This window comes from Limulus polyphemus, unplaced genomic scaffold (assembly GCF_000517525.1).
Source record: "Limulus polyphemus unplaced genomic scaffold, Limulus_polyphemus-2.1.2 Scaffold882, whole genome shotgun sequence".
NCBI classification, from domain to species: domain Eukaryota; kingdom Metazoa; phylum Arthropoda; class Merostomata; order Xiphosura; family Limulidae; genus Limulus; species Limulus polyphemus.
In genome coordinates, this window is record NW_013666492.1 from 288663 (window position 1) to 303607 (window position 14945).

General features: G+C 32.0%; 1 protein-coding gene across 2 annotated transcripts in view; it reads left to right on the top strand.

Annotated features, from left to right (window-relative positions):
- Positions 1-14945, top strand: part of LOC106461025 (UBX domain-containing protein 4-like) — a 53427-nt gene that overhangs the window by 23600 nt on the left and 14882 nt on the right. For both annotated transcript variants that reach the window (XM_013920804.2, XM_022387835.1), the window contains exons 6-9: positions 6646-6834; positions 6933-7003; positions 10610-10664; positions 13543-13712. In XM_013920804.2, coding sequence (XP_013776258.1) covers positions 6646-6834; positions 6933-7003; positions 10610-10664; positions 13543-13712 — 485 coding nt within the window. The remainder of the gene's footprint in view (positions 1-6645; positions 6835-6932; positions 7004-10609; positions 10665-13542; positions 13713-14945) is intronic.

Here is a 14945-nt window from a genome sequence, read left to right on the forward strand (position 1 = left end):
ATCATGGACTACTTGAATATAGATGGGCAATTAGAGGGATTTGCTAATCTATTAATTGTTTGGCTCATTATTCGATTATATTCAACTAATTGGTTCTTCTTACATGAAACTAATCTTCATATTTTCAGCTTGTTTTATGTTTTCTTAAAGACATTATCAACTACCCTTCATTTAATATGATAGACATCTTTGTGTATGACAATTTAGGATTAAGTTATTTTTATTAATGCTAAACAGTTTAGATGAAAATGCATATACACAATGTAGTATGAAATCTGTAACTTGCTGAAAATATGAGTAATACTGTTCCATGGGTCTCACCCTTTCCGATTTTCACAAGATTACTAAAACAAAATAAACTAATTCCTGGGTAAAAATAATTGTTCATAGATTTCACATGACAAAAATAGTAAAGATTCTTGTCATAGTGTGTAATAGATAACATATAATTAAGTGAAAACAAATTCATGTTACTCCTAAGTAAACAAATAGTACAATTACTGTTTGTAAGAAAACATAATAGATGACTTCTTTTCAGAGATTAAAATTATTCAAAGTATTATAAGAAGTGGTAAAATCATCGTAATTTCAAAAAATCTTTAGAAATTTTTTTTTACAATTCCATCATCATTGTGAAAAAAGTAAAATTAATAATTACAGCCATGGCTATTGAGGATTCCCTCTTGTTCCTTTCCAGTGCTTCCTGTATAGCTAGAAATAGTCATAATTAAACAAGTCTTATTTGTATTTATAGTTTAATGGCTTAACAGTATTACATATTCAGTATAATACTTTGAAAGTTACAATTTAAATGCTGAAAGCTGGTAAAAACCATAGAAACCTAAAATGTTTGATAAAAACATGTTAATTGCAAATTTTGTTTTTTCACTTTCCTCTTAATTTTTCCATGTCAGATTCAAAATCAGAAATGTGTAAAAGTAGTATTTCACATTTATTTTTGTCTTCTACAAGTTTCTGCTTTTATATTAGTATCAGAACTCATCAGTTGGTCTGTATGATAAGAGAAAAAGATTCTCTGAGATGCTGTTTATATATGCAGTATAGTGCAATAAAAGTTAGTTTAAAGAGTGAATTATTTAACAATCAATATTATTTTTGAGTGAATAAACAATAATCAATGTATTAACTTCTTGTAACGTATTTTTTCTTAAAGCAATCTTATCCTCAGTAACACTGGTTATGTTTGTAGCTTGTAAGCAGTATGTTAAGTTAAAGCTACACTATTATTTATACTTACAAGGTAGACACAAACAACAGGCGTCACTGTAGCTGGTAATGTAATCATTGGTCATTAAGTCAAACCCTCACATTCACGAGTTGTGTACAAGCCTAACACATGTATACTGTCATTTGAAGTTATACCAATAGAAGTAATAATAGCTAATATTTCGATTACTTGGAATAATCAGAAACACTATCAGTTAGGTAATTAAGCTGAACAATTTTCATTTAATCAAAAGAAATAAGTAAAAATCATAATGGCAATACTTAATTTCTTGAGTAGTTGAAATAATCAAAGATAATAATCAGAAACACTAATTCCAAAACATACATACCTCTGCTGACACTTATAGCTATTTCTCGATCTTCATCTTTGCCATCTAAACATCGTGTTTGCTTGCTCCAGTCTTTATACCACACTTGACTGCCTTCAGCAATATCTAATTTGCAAAACTTTACACTGGCCCTCACACACCCTCTATGCAGGTATTGTATATAAACACTGCATGTCAACAATATAATCACTTTTTCTTGACAAAGCGCTAGTGCTAGGAATTATGTTTTGTGGTTAACATTTCCTTTTGAAACATTTTGACAGGAGTTTGGTGGTGTTTTTTCCCAATTGTCTATCTCATTGGTATTCTTTTGCAGTTGAAAAAACATGTGGGTGTGAATTCCCCCTCTTCATTCCTCCTTTGTTGTCTGGTGGTAGTTGGGGGGGGGGGGGGGTTTGAAATCCATCATGCTGCCCGGGGGATCAGAGTTGGCTTTCCATCATGAAACTTAATATACTGGGGAGAATTTAGACACTGTTTTCTCTCCTTCTTTCACTAGAACTGCCTCTACTGAGAGCTCATCTGATCGGCCACTTTCTGCCTCTTTTCTGCAGTTAGTTACACAAGTTTGCGAAGCTTAGAGGATTCATCTCGAGGGGAGTACTTAGTTCTTCCTCCTTCCCTTGATATTGCCGTGCATGCTTGGATGTTTGCAATGCAATTATGAGAGAATATTGCTATGTCTTGCTCCCATCATTTATCACAACAACATGCCCTGGCTTATCATCATCTTTCTGTAATATATTTGGACACTCAACAGTTGGATTCGTTGTTGGATCAATGGAATTCCATGTTAGAACCTGTTATCCCTCTTACCAGATCTCCATTTTCGCGATTCATTTAACTCTTACTACTGTATTGTGATACTCCTCTTCGTGATTTCTGAAAGGCACCCCTTTTTTGCCCTTACTAGTTTGCAGGACTGATTCATTTCACCCCATGTTGGGTACTCTTGTCAGCACCTTTTTTGGCCTGCTCAGACATGGTTTTCTCTTCTTCAGTTGCTCCAGGAATGTTTACTACTACCTATTCATTCATCTTTGTTGAGAGAACCTCAGTCTAACATTCAACACCTGGATGTTTAACAACTCCAGCTTCATGCATGGAAGCTATGCAGTCCTTTGCCCAACCACAGGGGTTTACATTCTACAGTTTCCATTTATTTGACTATATCCTCCATCAACTTACTATGGCAATCTATCGATAGAAACGGACTACATATTGTCAGTGGTGCCTTCAGTGAGCCTTCAACCCACTTCATCTAACAGTCTCCATAGTTTCAAGTTTTTTGACATGGATTTTTGAAAGGTTTAGCTTCTATCTTGCATTATATACAGCATCCTTTGCTGCTCCATTTCACTCTCCTATGTGTATGAAGGTTTTTGACTCCTATGCTATCTCGTTTTATGATCCTTTCATATTCTTCATCCCAAACGACCATTTCAAATGCCTAATTGGGGATTTAGAGTTGTTTTTTTCATGTGTTATCACTTTATCCCTTAAAACCTATGTATTACCTTTCCCTCGGGGTATATTTCTATTGTTGTTAGCTTCCAGATGCAGCTGTTCTGATTTATTTGTCATCCCTGTTCAGCAGACTCTCTATCCTTCCACCTATTTTTTGCACTATCCGGACAGATCCTTCCTACTGAACACTCGCTGCAAGAGAAGGGAATAAATTATTTTTTCCTATTCTTTTCCCAGGCATTTCTCATCTTTACAATCTATCATACCCAGATTTTTTGTGTCCAGTCTATCATGGACTGTCATGAGTAAAGCTAAAGGGGATTTTGCCAGACCCTGCTGATCTTAGAGCTGAATCAGTCAAAATCGGTTTGCTTTTAAAACTTAGGGAATGTGGTTCACCTGTTGCACTGTCTCAGGAGACCTGTTCCTCAGGACTCCCCATCACACACATATTTTACCTACTGCTACTAGTGGATCTAGGGAGTCCTTACCACACCCAGTTTCCAGTTGCTGGGATGGTGGACAAAGGATTTTCCTTCAGAGTGTTTAGTTTTTTTCCACTCTCGGAAAAGAGGTGGAAGTTGTGGACCCTCCTATCTGGGTCCATGGAACTTTTTCCCAGATGTTGGTAGGAGGAGACCAATTTATGTGGGAGCCTACTCATAAAACCGGTCCAAATTTGACACTTAGCCATCTGGTGGGGGTGTGCTTGGACCCTCTTATGAACACTGTCAGGTCTTAGGTTGTTCATGCAGGGGGTCCACTATCTCCTCTTAAATCCGAAAGCAACGTGGTTCCATCTTAGGCCCTTGTTGGAACAGTGTTCCATGTTCTCTCCATAATTCCATGGGTAAGTGGGATTGTCCTTGCCCACTTGGTTGGGAAGTGAAAATGACTGTTCCTAAATCCAGACTGGATGAGTTCTGGACCTTGGGTGGAGTATGGCATACATGATCCCATCAATCCAAGCCTGAGATGTTGCCTTTTGGACTCTCAGATTCATCAGAAATCAGAACTATTGTCCACTTTGGTGTTGCTTTCTTGCTTTCATAAATTCAGTTGTTTGAAACGCATAATTCTGTGGATGTTGGTGAGGATCCAATCCCAAAGATATGTATATATTTGAGGTCCAACTGCCCTTGCCTCCAACGGGGGGGATATGGGTACCATGACCCATTAAGTCCAGCCCCAAAGCATGAAACCTTAGCTGCGTAGTTGGGGCTGGCCCACTGTACATACTTGTGTAATATTCCACTCTTTTCACTTTTCTGTAGTTCTGGTTGTAGTGCAGTTTTCCTTGCTTGGGTACCACTTCTCACGGTGCACCTTTGTTCTATGCCGATGCTTTCTGTACGAATTATGCCCTCATCGGCCTCTCCACCTTCTCAATGTGGGATTCTAGATATAAGTGACAGCGGACGTACGTATGTTTTGGAAGTTATCATTTTCCTAATCTGAAAATGTATTTCCAAACATACTTACCTCCACTGACACTCTCCCTCCCTTCCTCCCCACTAATAGCCAATGTTAATGTCTGGGATGGGGTAAGTCTCAAAAAAGTGATTATATTGTTGACATACAGTGCTTATATACAGTACCTGCATAGAGAGCATGTGAGGGCTAGGTGTAAAGTTTTGCAAATTAGATATTGCCGAGGGCAGTCAAGTGGGGTATAAAGACTGGAGCAAGTGAACACGTTGTTTAAATGGCAAAGATGAAGATCGAGAAATAGCTAGAAGTGTCAGCTGAGGTAAGTATGTTTGAAATGCATTTTCAGATTAGGAAAATGATAACTTTAAATTAGTTCATTATTTTATGGAACACTAATCAATATAATTGATTCTCATAGGCTATTGATTAATCGAACTGATTGCCCAGCTATACTCCCAAATTGTTTCTTTTCAATAATTGTGAAAATCAATAAATAGATAATTAGGTTTCTCCACAAAAGATGGTATAAATAATTATAATGTTTAAAGTTTGATAAATTATTATAAATTTAAGCAACCAAATTTAAGAAGTGAACAACTAATTTCAAAATATATTTTGTCTTTCTGTATAAAAACTATACCTATATTTTATTTTGCAAAATAAGATACTTATAGCGATTTATAAACATTGCAAAATTGTAGGTTTTAAGAATATTTAAATTACAGCACTCAAATCAACTGAATGTTTATTATTAGTAATTTTTAGTCAAAAAACAGATGTATACTACAATAAGCAATGTTAGACATAATTTAGAACATTTCTAAATTGACTGCCTGTATTGTACATTTATATTTTTGTGTCAGTGTGTATGAACATGATTTTTGAGAAAGAATGATTACAGATGTGTTTTTTAGTGTCTTACCCCCCTAAAAGTATAAAATAAACAAGCTTTAGTTCTAGCTTGTTACATTAGGATTTGTAAAATATCATGTGCAGCTGATTATACATACAGTTACAATAAGAAACTATCTCACCTTCGTAACATGCAAAAAATCAAATTTAATAAGCTAGTGTTTTGAAGTTCTTTCTCTGTTTGTAAATAACTTAAAAATAATAAAATGCGAGCCAAATATCTGAAAAAATAATAATATCTTTAGAGTATAAATCATTGTGACAACAGTGTTTTTTTCAGAGTAGACTGGAAATATAATGAAAAGTATCTTTGAACATGGTTTGGTTCTAGTGCTGGTCTGATAATTATACATTGTTGCTTTATTAGTGGTTACTTACATTTGACAAATGATGATAGTAGAGATTTAATCCTCTTATTTATAGCACAGTTCAGTTTCCAGTCTCTTTTGTGATGTCAGTGTGCTTTTTAGTAGTTCAACACAAATAGTTAATTTTGAACTCAAAATCCTGAAATTACATAAATATTTTCCAGTGCAATATCATTCACTTTTCTGTCTTTAAAAATATAAATTATCGAGACTGAAAATATCAGTTTTTAAAATGAACTTATTGCAATATTGTTAAATATCATATATCCTTAAAAAATTTTGTCAAGTTTAATCAAACTCACAAAATGTTTCAGTAGGCAAAATCATTTATCATCTGATATAAACAATTTTGATAAGGTATTTTCTTACCATTTTGCCAACTATTTCAGCACCAGCTGTTTTGTTTGTGGGAATTTTGCTTTAGTTTATGTGACTGCTATATATTATTTCACTTAATTTTGATACAAAAAAACAAGGATACTTTTGTGAGCATAATGTTCTTATCTAGATCATTTTTGCTAACACTTTAAATAACTCTAAACCAATGTTGTGAAAATACCATTCCTCAGGATAAACTCTCATCTGGATTTGGCTGTAATATTTTTCCTAACAGATTAACATAATTATAATTTAGTTTTTCAGTGACAAAAAGTTTATATAAAAACAATTACAATTCACAGAATGATTAAGAAAGTGTGCTTTGTGAACATATGTGACAGTGGGCCATTTTTGTAAGCATATCATTCATCAGCATAAAATTTGGTTTGGATTTAGCCATACTGTCTTTATAAGCAGGTTAACAAAAAAAATTGATATTTTTTAGTTTTTGATCTCAGAAAAATTTTATTAAAGCCAAATATGATATTTATATGTTTTCCTTTGTATGTTAGCTTCATCAGTCAAATCTTGAAAAACTACCTGATTCAGGCACTAGAGATAAAACAACATCCCCATCATCCAGCCAGAGTAGTTCAGTAGATTTTCAGACTCCTACAAATCAGGTTCCTGCTGCTACTATTCCATCTGATGAAACTACAACTTGTGCTTCTGAAATAACCCAAGCTACTACTAGTAAAAAGGTAGTTATTTCTTACCTTCTAATACTAATGAATATTTGTTTTAATGTGATGGTACATGTTTGTGTTATATTGTGATTGTGTTTTGATAACTTTTTTAGGCCAGATATGACAAAGTTGATGAAGCAGAGGATGATCTTTCAGAGTCTTCCGTAGAAGACAAAGTAAAAAGGTATTATCTGGTTACATAAATAATATGTATTTGAAGCTGATTGTTAAATATATAGTTATGTTATTGTATCATTAAAAAACTGTAGCACTGTACACTACAGTGTCTGGCTTTTAAGGTTTGCAGTGAAAATAGCTTTCCAAGTTTGTAATGCATTGTGAAAAATTAGTCAAGTTGCCAGGCCCTGAAAATATGGTGTAACATAAACGGCCTACTAATAAGGCTTTTCCATTGAAAAAATCCTCCAATATGTCCTATTTTAGATTCTGATAGGTGTCCAGTTACCATGGTAAAGCATTTTTTCTGCACTCAAATCCTATTTACGAGAGATGAAAAAAGTTGAAGCTGCATGTTAGGTCCATTTAGTTGTGTTCTTAAAGGTTCGACAAGGGGACTAATCGATGACGAGGAACCCACTTTGAGACTAATAATGCTTGGAGACGACTTGAATGGGTAATGAAGGGGACTAATCACGAAGTGTTGGTGTGAAAGTAATCTAAGTGGACAGTATCATAATGCTGGTTGCAGTAGTATCTGATGTAGCAAATTGCTTTAAGCTGTATCTTTGTTAACCCTAGAATGCCAGAAAGAAGTCACTATGACCCTATACCACCTGGTGTTAATGATTGAAAATTTAATGCTGGAATTCTAAGGTTAATGCTTCAACATGACAGAAATACCATCCAGCTGCCCCACTTATTACTGGTGGAGAAGCGAGGATAAAGAAAATCATTGCAATTAGTATTGAGCAGAAAAGTATCTTTCACATGGTACTTTAAGAAAGATTAGAAAAAGATCCCAAACTGACAATAAATTTCACAATCACATGTTTCAAGTTGTACATCAAAATCACACATTCAACAAAAAATATACTGGATGTCAAGAATTTCACAGGAAGCCACCACCTCAAAAACATTTATCTGGGTATTTTGCCCTTCCCTTCAGCATAAATTAATCTCATTTGTGGTGATAAGTGCTTGCCCAGAGATCATAAGAACAGATGGAAAAGTGTTGGTCAGTGCAGAACTGTAAAGGTAATAGTTTGCAGAGAAAGAGGAAATGACCTGGCATCAATATTTCAAATGTGGCCTTGCTGGCAGCCTTCTCTTTATCATTATCTTTTTTTGCATCTTCTGTTGCCAACCTTCTTTATAAGAAACATCTTTTTTCTTCTTCTACAGTTCTTACTTTAAATACTCCTTGCTCACTTCCTACTCAGCACTTCTAATTTCATTCTCACGTGCCTTTTAGCATGTGAAATAATCAATTAAACCTGAAGCATGATTTTAGACTAATTACACACCCTTTTCCTTAAAGTTGGAAGAATCTTAAGTCAGTTCTAACTTTAGATTTTGTTTTCTTGCATACAAACAATCTGGATGACACAGCACTTTGAAGCAAACATCTCCACTCCTGCTTTATAAGTATATAAATATTATAATATCTCAACATGCATTCTCTAATATCATGCATTAATGGCTGTCACTTTGTATTATGTAATTTACTTAGATTCACCTAAATAAACATTCTACTCGTTAAAATTTATATTTTTCCTGATAGCATTACTAAAAAAGTAGAGTTTGATGTCTCTATACTGCCATATTGGTACCATAAGTAAAATTTTTCCATACAAAGATTTACAAACAAATCTGAAACAAACTTTTGGCATTAAATAGAAAAACAAAAAACTCAAGCATGCCAAATGGGCAACCATCAAATCTTTGTCAGGACAGGAAGGGAAACCCTTTAAACAACAAAACTATATGTATACACTTTTACACCTTTTTTTAAGTCTGCAACCTAACTAAACTACCTTTTTTCTCAAAATGCAGAAAATATTAAACCTTCATAAACTAGCATAGTTTCAATTTTTGAGATATGATCTTGCATGAACATTTTAACCAGGATATATAACTGAGATCACATTATGACTAATGGAATATCTTATGGCCAGAAGAATGTTATATCCAAAGAAAATTGTTATGACAAGAGGAATATGTTATAATCAAAAAATGTCATGTAATACATCAAGATCAAAGGAACTTGCTGTGACCATTTGAATATGCTATGGCAAAGAGATTTTGTCATGACTATTGAAATATGGCAAAAAGAACATGTTATAATCTAAAGAACTTGTAAAAGTCAATGAAATATGGTAAAGAAACACATTATGAATTAGAAAACTTGACAAATGAAATATGTTATGGCTCAAGAAACATGACTGATGGAATATATTATCATTTTATGGTGTAATTTTTCAACATAGCCCTATTGATTAATTTTAAATTATACCATTAATGAATGGCTTATAGAAATAACTATCACAAAGAAGTAGTAATACCTTGTTTACTTAAATATATCAATCATACTTTTTGCTGCATTATTTCAAACTTGTTTTAGACTAGGTTTGTTAGGTGGAAAAAAAGTTTAATTAAAATCAGGATCACCACAGCAAAACACACAACATGGTTAGTATTTACACACACGTATATATATACTTGTAACTCAGAGGTACTACAATTGGCCGACATTCCCACTATGTAACAGCTTCTTAGCCAGCCTCGGCCGTGATGGTTAGGTCATGTTGTGAGGATGCCTGATGGTCACATTCCCAAAGACTTGCTATATGATGAGCTAGCAACAGGGTAAAAGACCACCAGGATGCCCCCATCTTTGATTTAAATGTGCAAACAAAAGAAACTTAACATCAACTAACATCAGTCTCAATGAGTGGGAGACACTTTCTGAGGAGAGGGGCATTTGATGCTGTTCTGTCAGCAGTGGGCTAAGAGATCGTGAACTGAGGAGGGCAAATGAAGTGGTACAAAAAGAACTTGCAGAAAGCTGAGAAATACACTACACACTCCAACTCAGCACATCATCTTTTAATGTGACAAATGTCTCTGTCAGTGCACATCTTGGATAGAACTTTTCAGTCACCGTAAAAGTGCCTGAATGAATAAAACCCTTAAATGTGCGCACATAAAATTATTGTCTCTCGAGACAGACAGATGCCTACTACTATATACTTGTACAGTACTGATTTTAATATGGAGCTAGAAAATGTATACAAAATATATAGAGGGGGGAAGAAATAAGTAAATTTTATGAAAGTTAAGAATACAATTTAATAAAATGTATATACCAAAACAAGGAGAACTGAAAGGAACTGTGGTTGTAACTTAGACTTGGATATTTGTTTGAGATACATAGACTTTCTTTGGCCAAAAGCTCTAAGTATGAAGATCCTGATGTTAGAATTTTGAAGTTATCAATAGATAGATACACTTTTTTTTCTATATTAAGACTTGTACTCTTTGTTATTTAATACATATGCATGTTTCCTTAAAACATTTTAGATTGCTAATGATGAAATGTGTAAATTACAAAATGTCTGAAGATTAAACATGTTGTTTTGTTTTACCATGGTGATCCTGTTTTTAATTATACCTTGTTTTAGACTAACGTTGCCAGACATAATTATTATGTTGGGATAATATAAACTGACTTTTTCTTGAATACTGTAGATATGAATGTTTTAAACATCATTAGCCAAAATATTGTGTCTTCTTAGTTTAATTGTTATTATGTGCACTTTTAAAAATTCAGAGCCAGAAAACTTCTGGAAGAGAAAAAGATTCAAAAGGAAAAAGAGCAACAAGAGGTAAGTTCAGACTAACGTTAAGAGTTTCAGTGTTGAAGAAGCATTTACTGATCTTGATGTAGAGCTGAGAAACTAACTTGATTACTCTATATAATCGATTATCTGTTACATTTCAGCAATGATTAGCATCACATAGAATAATTGATTAATCAAAATTATGATTAATGCCTCAAATAATCAACCAGTGTTTTTGATTATTAGCGATTTTGATTATTCCAACTATATAATAATCAAAATTGTGATTAGATCAGTTAATATCATAAACTATCCAATAATTGTAATGTTTCCAATATGACTTCATTATTATTTTTGATGAATTCAAGTTTTTTCTACTTAACCAATCAGCATCACAATGCAATAAAATAAATAATCAAATTTAAGTTTCCAAACTATTCAAGTAATCAGAATATTATTATTATGTTTTTTTTTTTAGCCATTAGGAAATTACACCAGCTCTGGGTACCAGATGAATTGTCAGTTTAATACATAAATCAAAAAATAATTTTAATTATGTTTATAGCAGAAAGCAACACTCGGTCCCATGTACCAAATTTTTATTAAATACAGTTTCGAATATTATTAAATTGACAATACAGTATACAAGAGTCAGGAAATCAATGTAGACATTTATGATCTTTTGGTGGGCAGTCAGTAAATAGTTTGGATTGTCTTGTTTGTTGTGGAAGTTTGATGCAGACTAGAAAAGGACCAGGTGTTAAAATGTTAGAGTGCAATTACTTAAACGTGTAATCAGCCTTGCATTCTAAACTTCTACTGAGAAACATTAATTAACAATACAAAAGAGCAGTGATACTATATTATTTGTTCTAAATATTAAAGATAAAGATGGAATTTGTTATTCTATTAATGTTTAAAATTGTGTGTGAAAACAAGCATAAAATAGATAAGTTTGCTTTTTATATCACCATAATCTTTATTTTATTGTTGTTTTTTTGCCATTAAGACCTAAGCATCTAGTAGCAAGTCTGATTTCCTGGAAGGTTTATCACCTGTTTATGTTTTTTTCAAGATGTTGTGACATGTTGGTTATTCTGTTTGAAGATGCTAAGGTAGAATTTTAGTTTTGGAATTTACAAATTTTCTATCATATATTTTTGTGTTAAATAATTTGAAAAAGAATAAAAAAAATTGAGTTTAAACTTTTTAGAGCTTAGATTGTGTGTAATGCTTATTTTAGCAACTGATATATATATATAATGAAGAGCTATCATACACTTCTATTCCTATAAAATGCTTTAATTAACCCAGCATCTGGTGTTTATGTGATAATGTTGATTTGGAAAATGCCTTTTTGTCTCTTTTGTCATATCGTGTACAAACTAAATGTAGTTTTAATTTTAAGATTTAAGGTAATTTTTATTTTGGAAACAGAAGTATTTAAACCTGCAGATAGAAGTAAAACTTGTAAACATTTGAAATATATCTGCAGATCTGTAGTCTTTATATTTGTTGCTTATTTCTTGCATGTATTGTTCAAAACACTGAATATTTGTAGGTGGTATTATTTTCTTTTTGGTAATCTATTTGCCATAGAGCTTGCTTTTTCATAATATGGATTGTAACTTTTTTAAACTTTTTTTTAGTTATTATGCTCAGAAACCTCACTTTGGTTTCATGCTTTCAAATAATGCAATTATTTCATTGTTTTATTTTCATATGTACTATGTAAAAGAAATAAGTCAATTTGATATTTTATTGGGTCTTCTACTTAATTGTTTATTTTGTTGAAGCAGTTATTTTGCCAGTTTCATTCCTGTACAAAAATTCACACTGATAAGAAGAAGCTAATGGAGTCTTACAGTGGACTTCTACTAAACATAATTGTAATTAAACTATAATAACATAGTTAGAATATAATCATATTATTTTTAATTATAATTATATATATATATATATATATATAAGGTAATGCAAAATGTATTTCAACAAAGTAGGTAGCACATAATGTAATTAGCTCTGTGATTTTATCATTAAGTGTGTATGAAACCTAGTTATCACGTCAGCAGTTACAGCTATATTGCATAGTAATATAGGTATATCATGTAGTGATGTTTATTTCATTATGATTCATAAATTTAGCAAAAAAATGTTCTATATTTATTATAATTTGTTTGAAGTGTCCAACTTTCAGATATGGTGGCATTTATAAGTGACTTATTTTGATGAACATGCAGAAGTAGAAAACTACTCAACTGGAATTGGTTAAACTAAAACTACTAAATTTGTGGAAACTGTTTTTTAAGGCAAATTTTGTAGCTGAGTTTTACAGAAAGTGTGACTTTTGATGATAACCCTAGTGATTTTTTTTTTATATAGGCTTTACCAACATTTCATTACAGATTGTTTATAAAGTAATTATTACTTGTTAACTTTTCTTTCTAGTTTATTTATCTGTTTAACCTTTCTTTTACATGTAAATTTTTCTAGATTCTCTACATTTTGTTATGAAATTAAAAGTTCGAGAACCTTTGGGGAAAAGTCAGAGCTTACTTGGAAACTTCATACTCATGTTTTATAAATTAAAAAATTTAGCATAGGTTATTGATTTAGGAAATTTGAAGTGAAACCACTGGCATGTACAGGTTAAATTTATAAAAATGTATAATAAATATAAGTATATTAAATATAAATCAAATGGAACAATCAAATTAAAGAATTCAAAAACTTCTGAGAAAATACAATACAATAGTTTATCTTGAAGCTCAACCATTTGAACATTTTTTATAAATTTAAGTGATTGAGCTTCATGATAAATTATTGTATTGTATTTTCTCAGAAGTTTTGAATTCTTTAATTTAATTGTTCCATTTGATTTATATTCTTAAGATTTAATTCACTAACTTGTTAATAATTATAGAAAGAAAAAATTGAAGAAGTTGAGAGAAGGAAACTTGGTAAAGAATTGCAGAAATTCCGGCAACAAAAACAAGACCAGGAGGTTAAAGAATTAGCACAAGAAAGGGCACGAGAAAAGGAGGAGGAACGTCTGGCTCGAGAAAGAGTGAAGGCACAAATTGAACAGGACAGGTACTTATTTTTAATAAGTTTACTAGAGAACAGGCACTAGCATTGAATCTGCTTTGGACTTAAGTGCTTGATCATTTAGGTAAAAACCTTCTCAAGTCTTATTTGGAAAGAGTGTTGTTTGTTTTTATAACCTTTCAATATCATATAACATGATATTTTCAAAGCATTTAGTTTTGTTTAGGTGGGGAATTGGTGTGTGATCTTAGTAGAAAGATTGTGCACTTATTAACCTTACATACACAGATGGGCCAAAGTGCACATTTCATGACCATTTTACACTTCTTAACATGCCATGCTCCTTCTATCACATCCTGTCTTTGAAAAAAATATTCATAATTTTCTCTGCACATTGCTGGTGAATTATTTATAACTAACAGAAGGAGAATATTATGATTTACTAAATTCATTGTGAAGCTAGTTAATTCAGGCACCAGGTGGTGTTGAAATATTTGACCACAATTTCTTTATATGCCTTTTTTGTTAACACATTTTTTTAATTCATTTATAGCTTAGTTGGAAATCCAGTTACAGATTAGTTAAAGTGTGCATGCCATGACTTTTCACAAAGTTACATTCCAAATTTAATTAAACTATGTTAATATCAATGAATGCAAATAAATACTGCATGAAAACATAGTTAATAAGTCAAATTTTAATATTATATAATTTCTACCTTTAATTTTAATTTTAAAAGGACATATAAATAAATTCTCAAACCCCATGTATGTGTATCATGGCATTTGTTCACTCCAACTTGTCCATTCTCCATTTTTCTCATCACCCCTCTCTGGTGTTCTGAGTTTATCTTAAATTATCCATTATAGTGTAGATACTACTAAGGCATTTTCTAATATTTATAGCCTTCAATCTTCTTTGTTTATGAAGATACATCCTTTCTTTTACTTAAATTTTATTGTTCTTTGCCCTTTGAACCCTGTCTAATTACTATTTGCACCATTATAAGTTATAAATCACTTGGTAAAAGTGCAACTTATGTTGTGCTATTAAATTAAATCATGCATGAGTTACTCATAAGCGAACCTCGTGTAAAATGCTATTATTATTTATTTCAACTAATCTAACCTTAACTAGCATAAAGCGTTCCCTCTTTTTACATTTTAGTTACTTTTATAATAATAAATAAAGAATACACATGAAAAACAATAAAAAAGTACTTACCTGGGTCTTCTTTTTTCTTTTTGTTAATGACATGTAACCATACTTTTTTATACT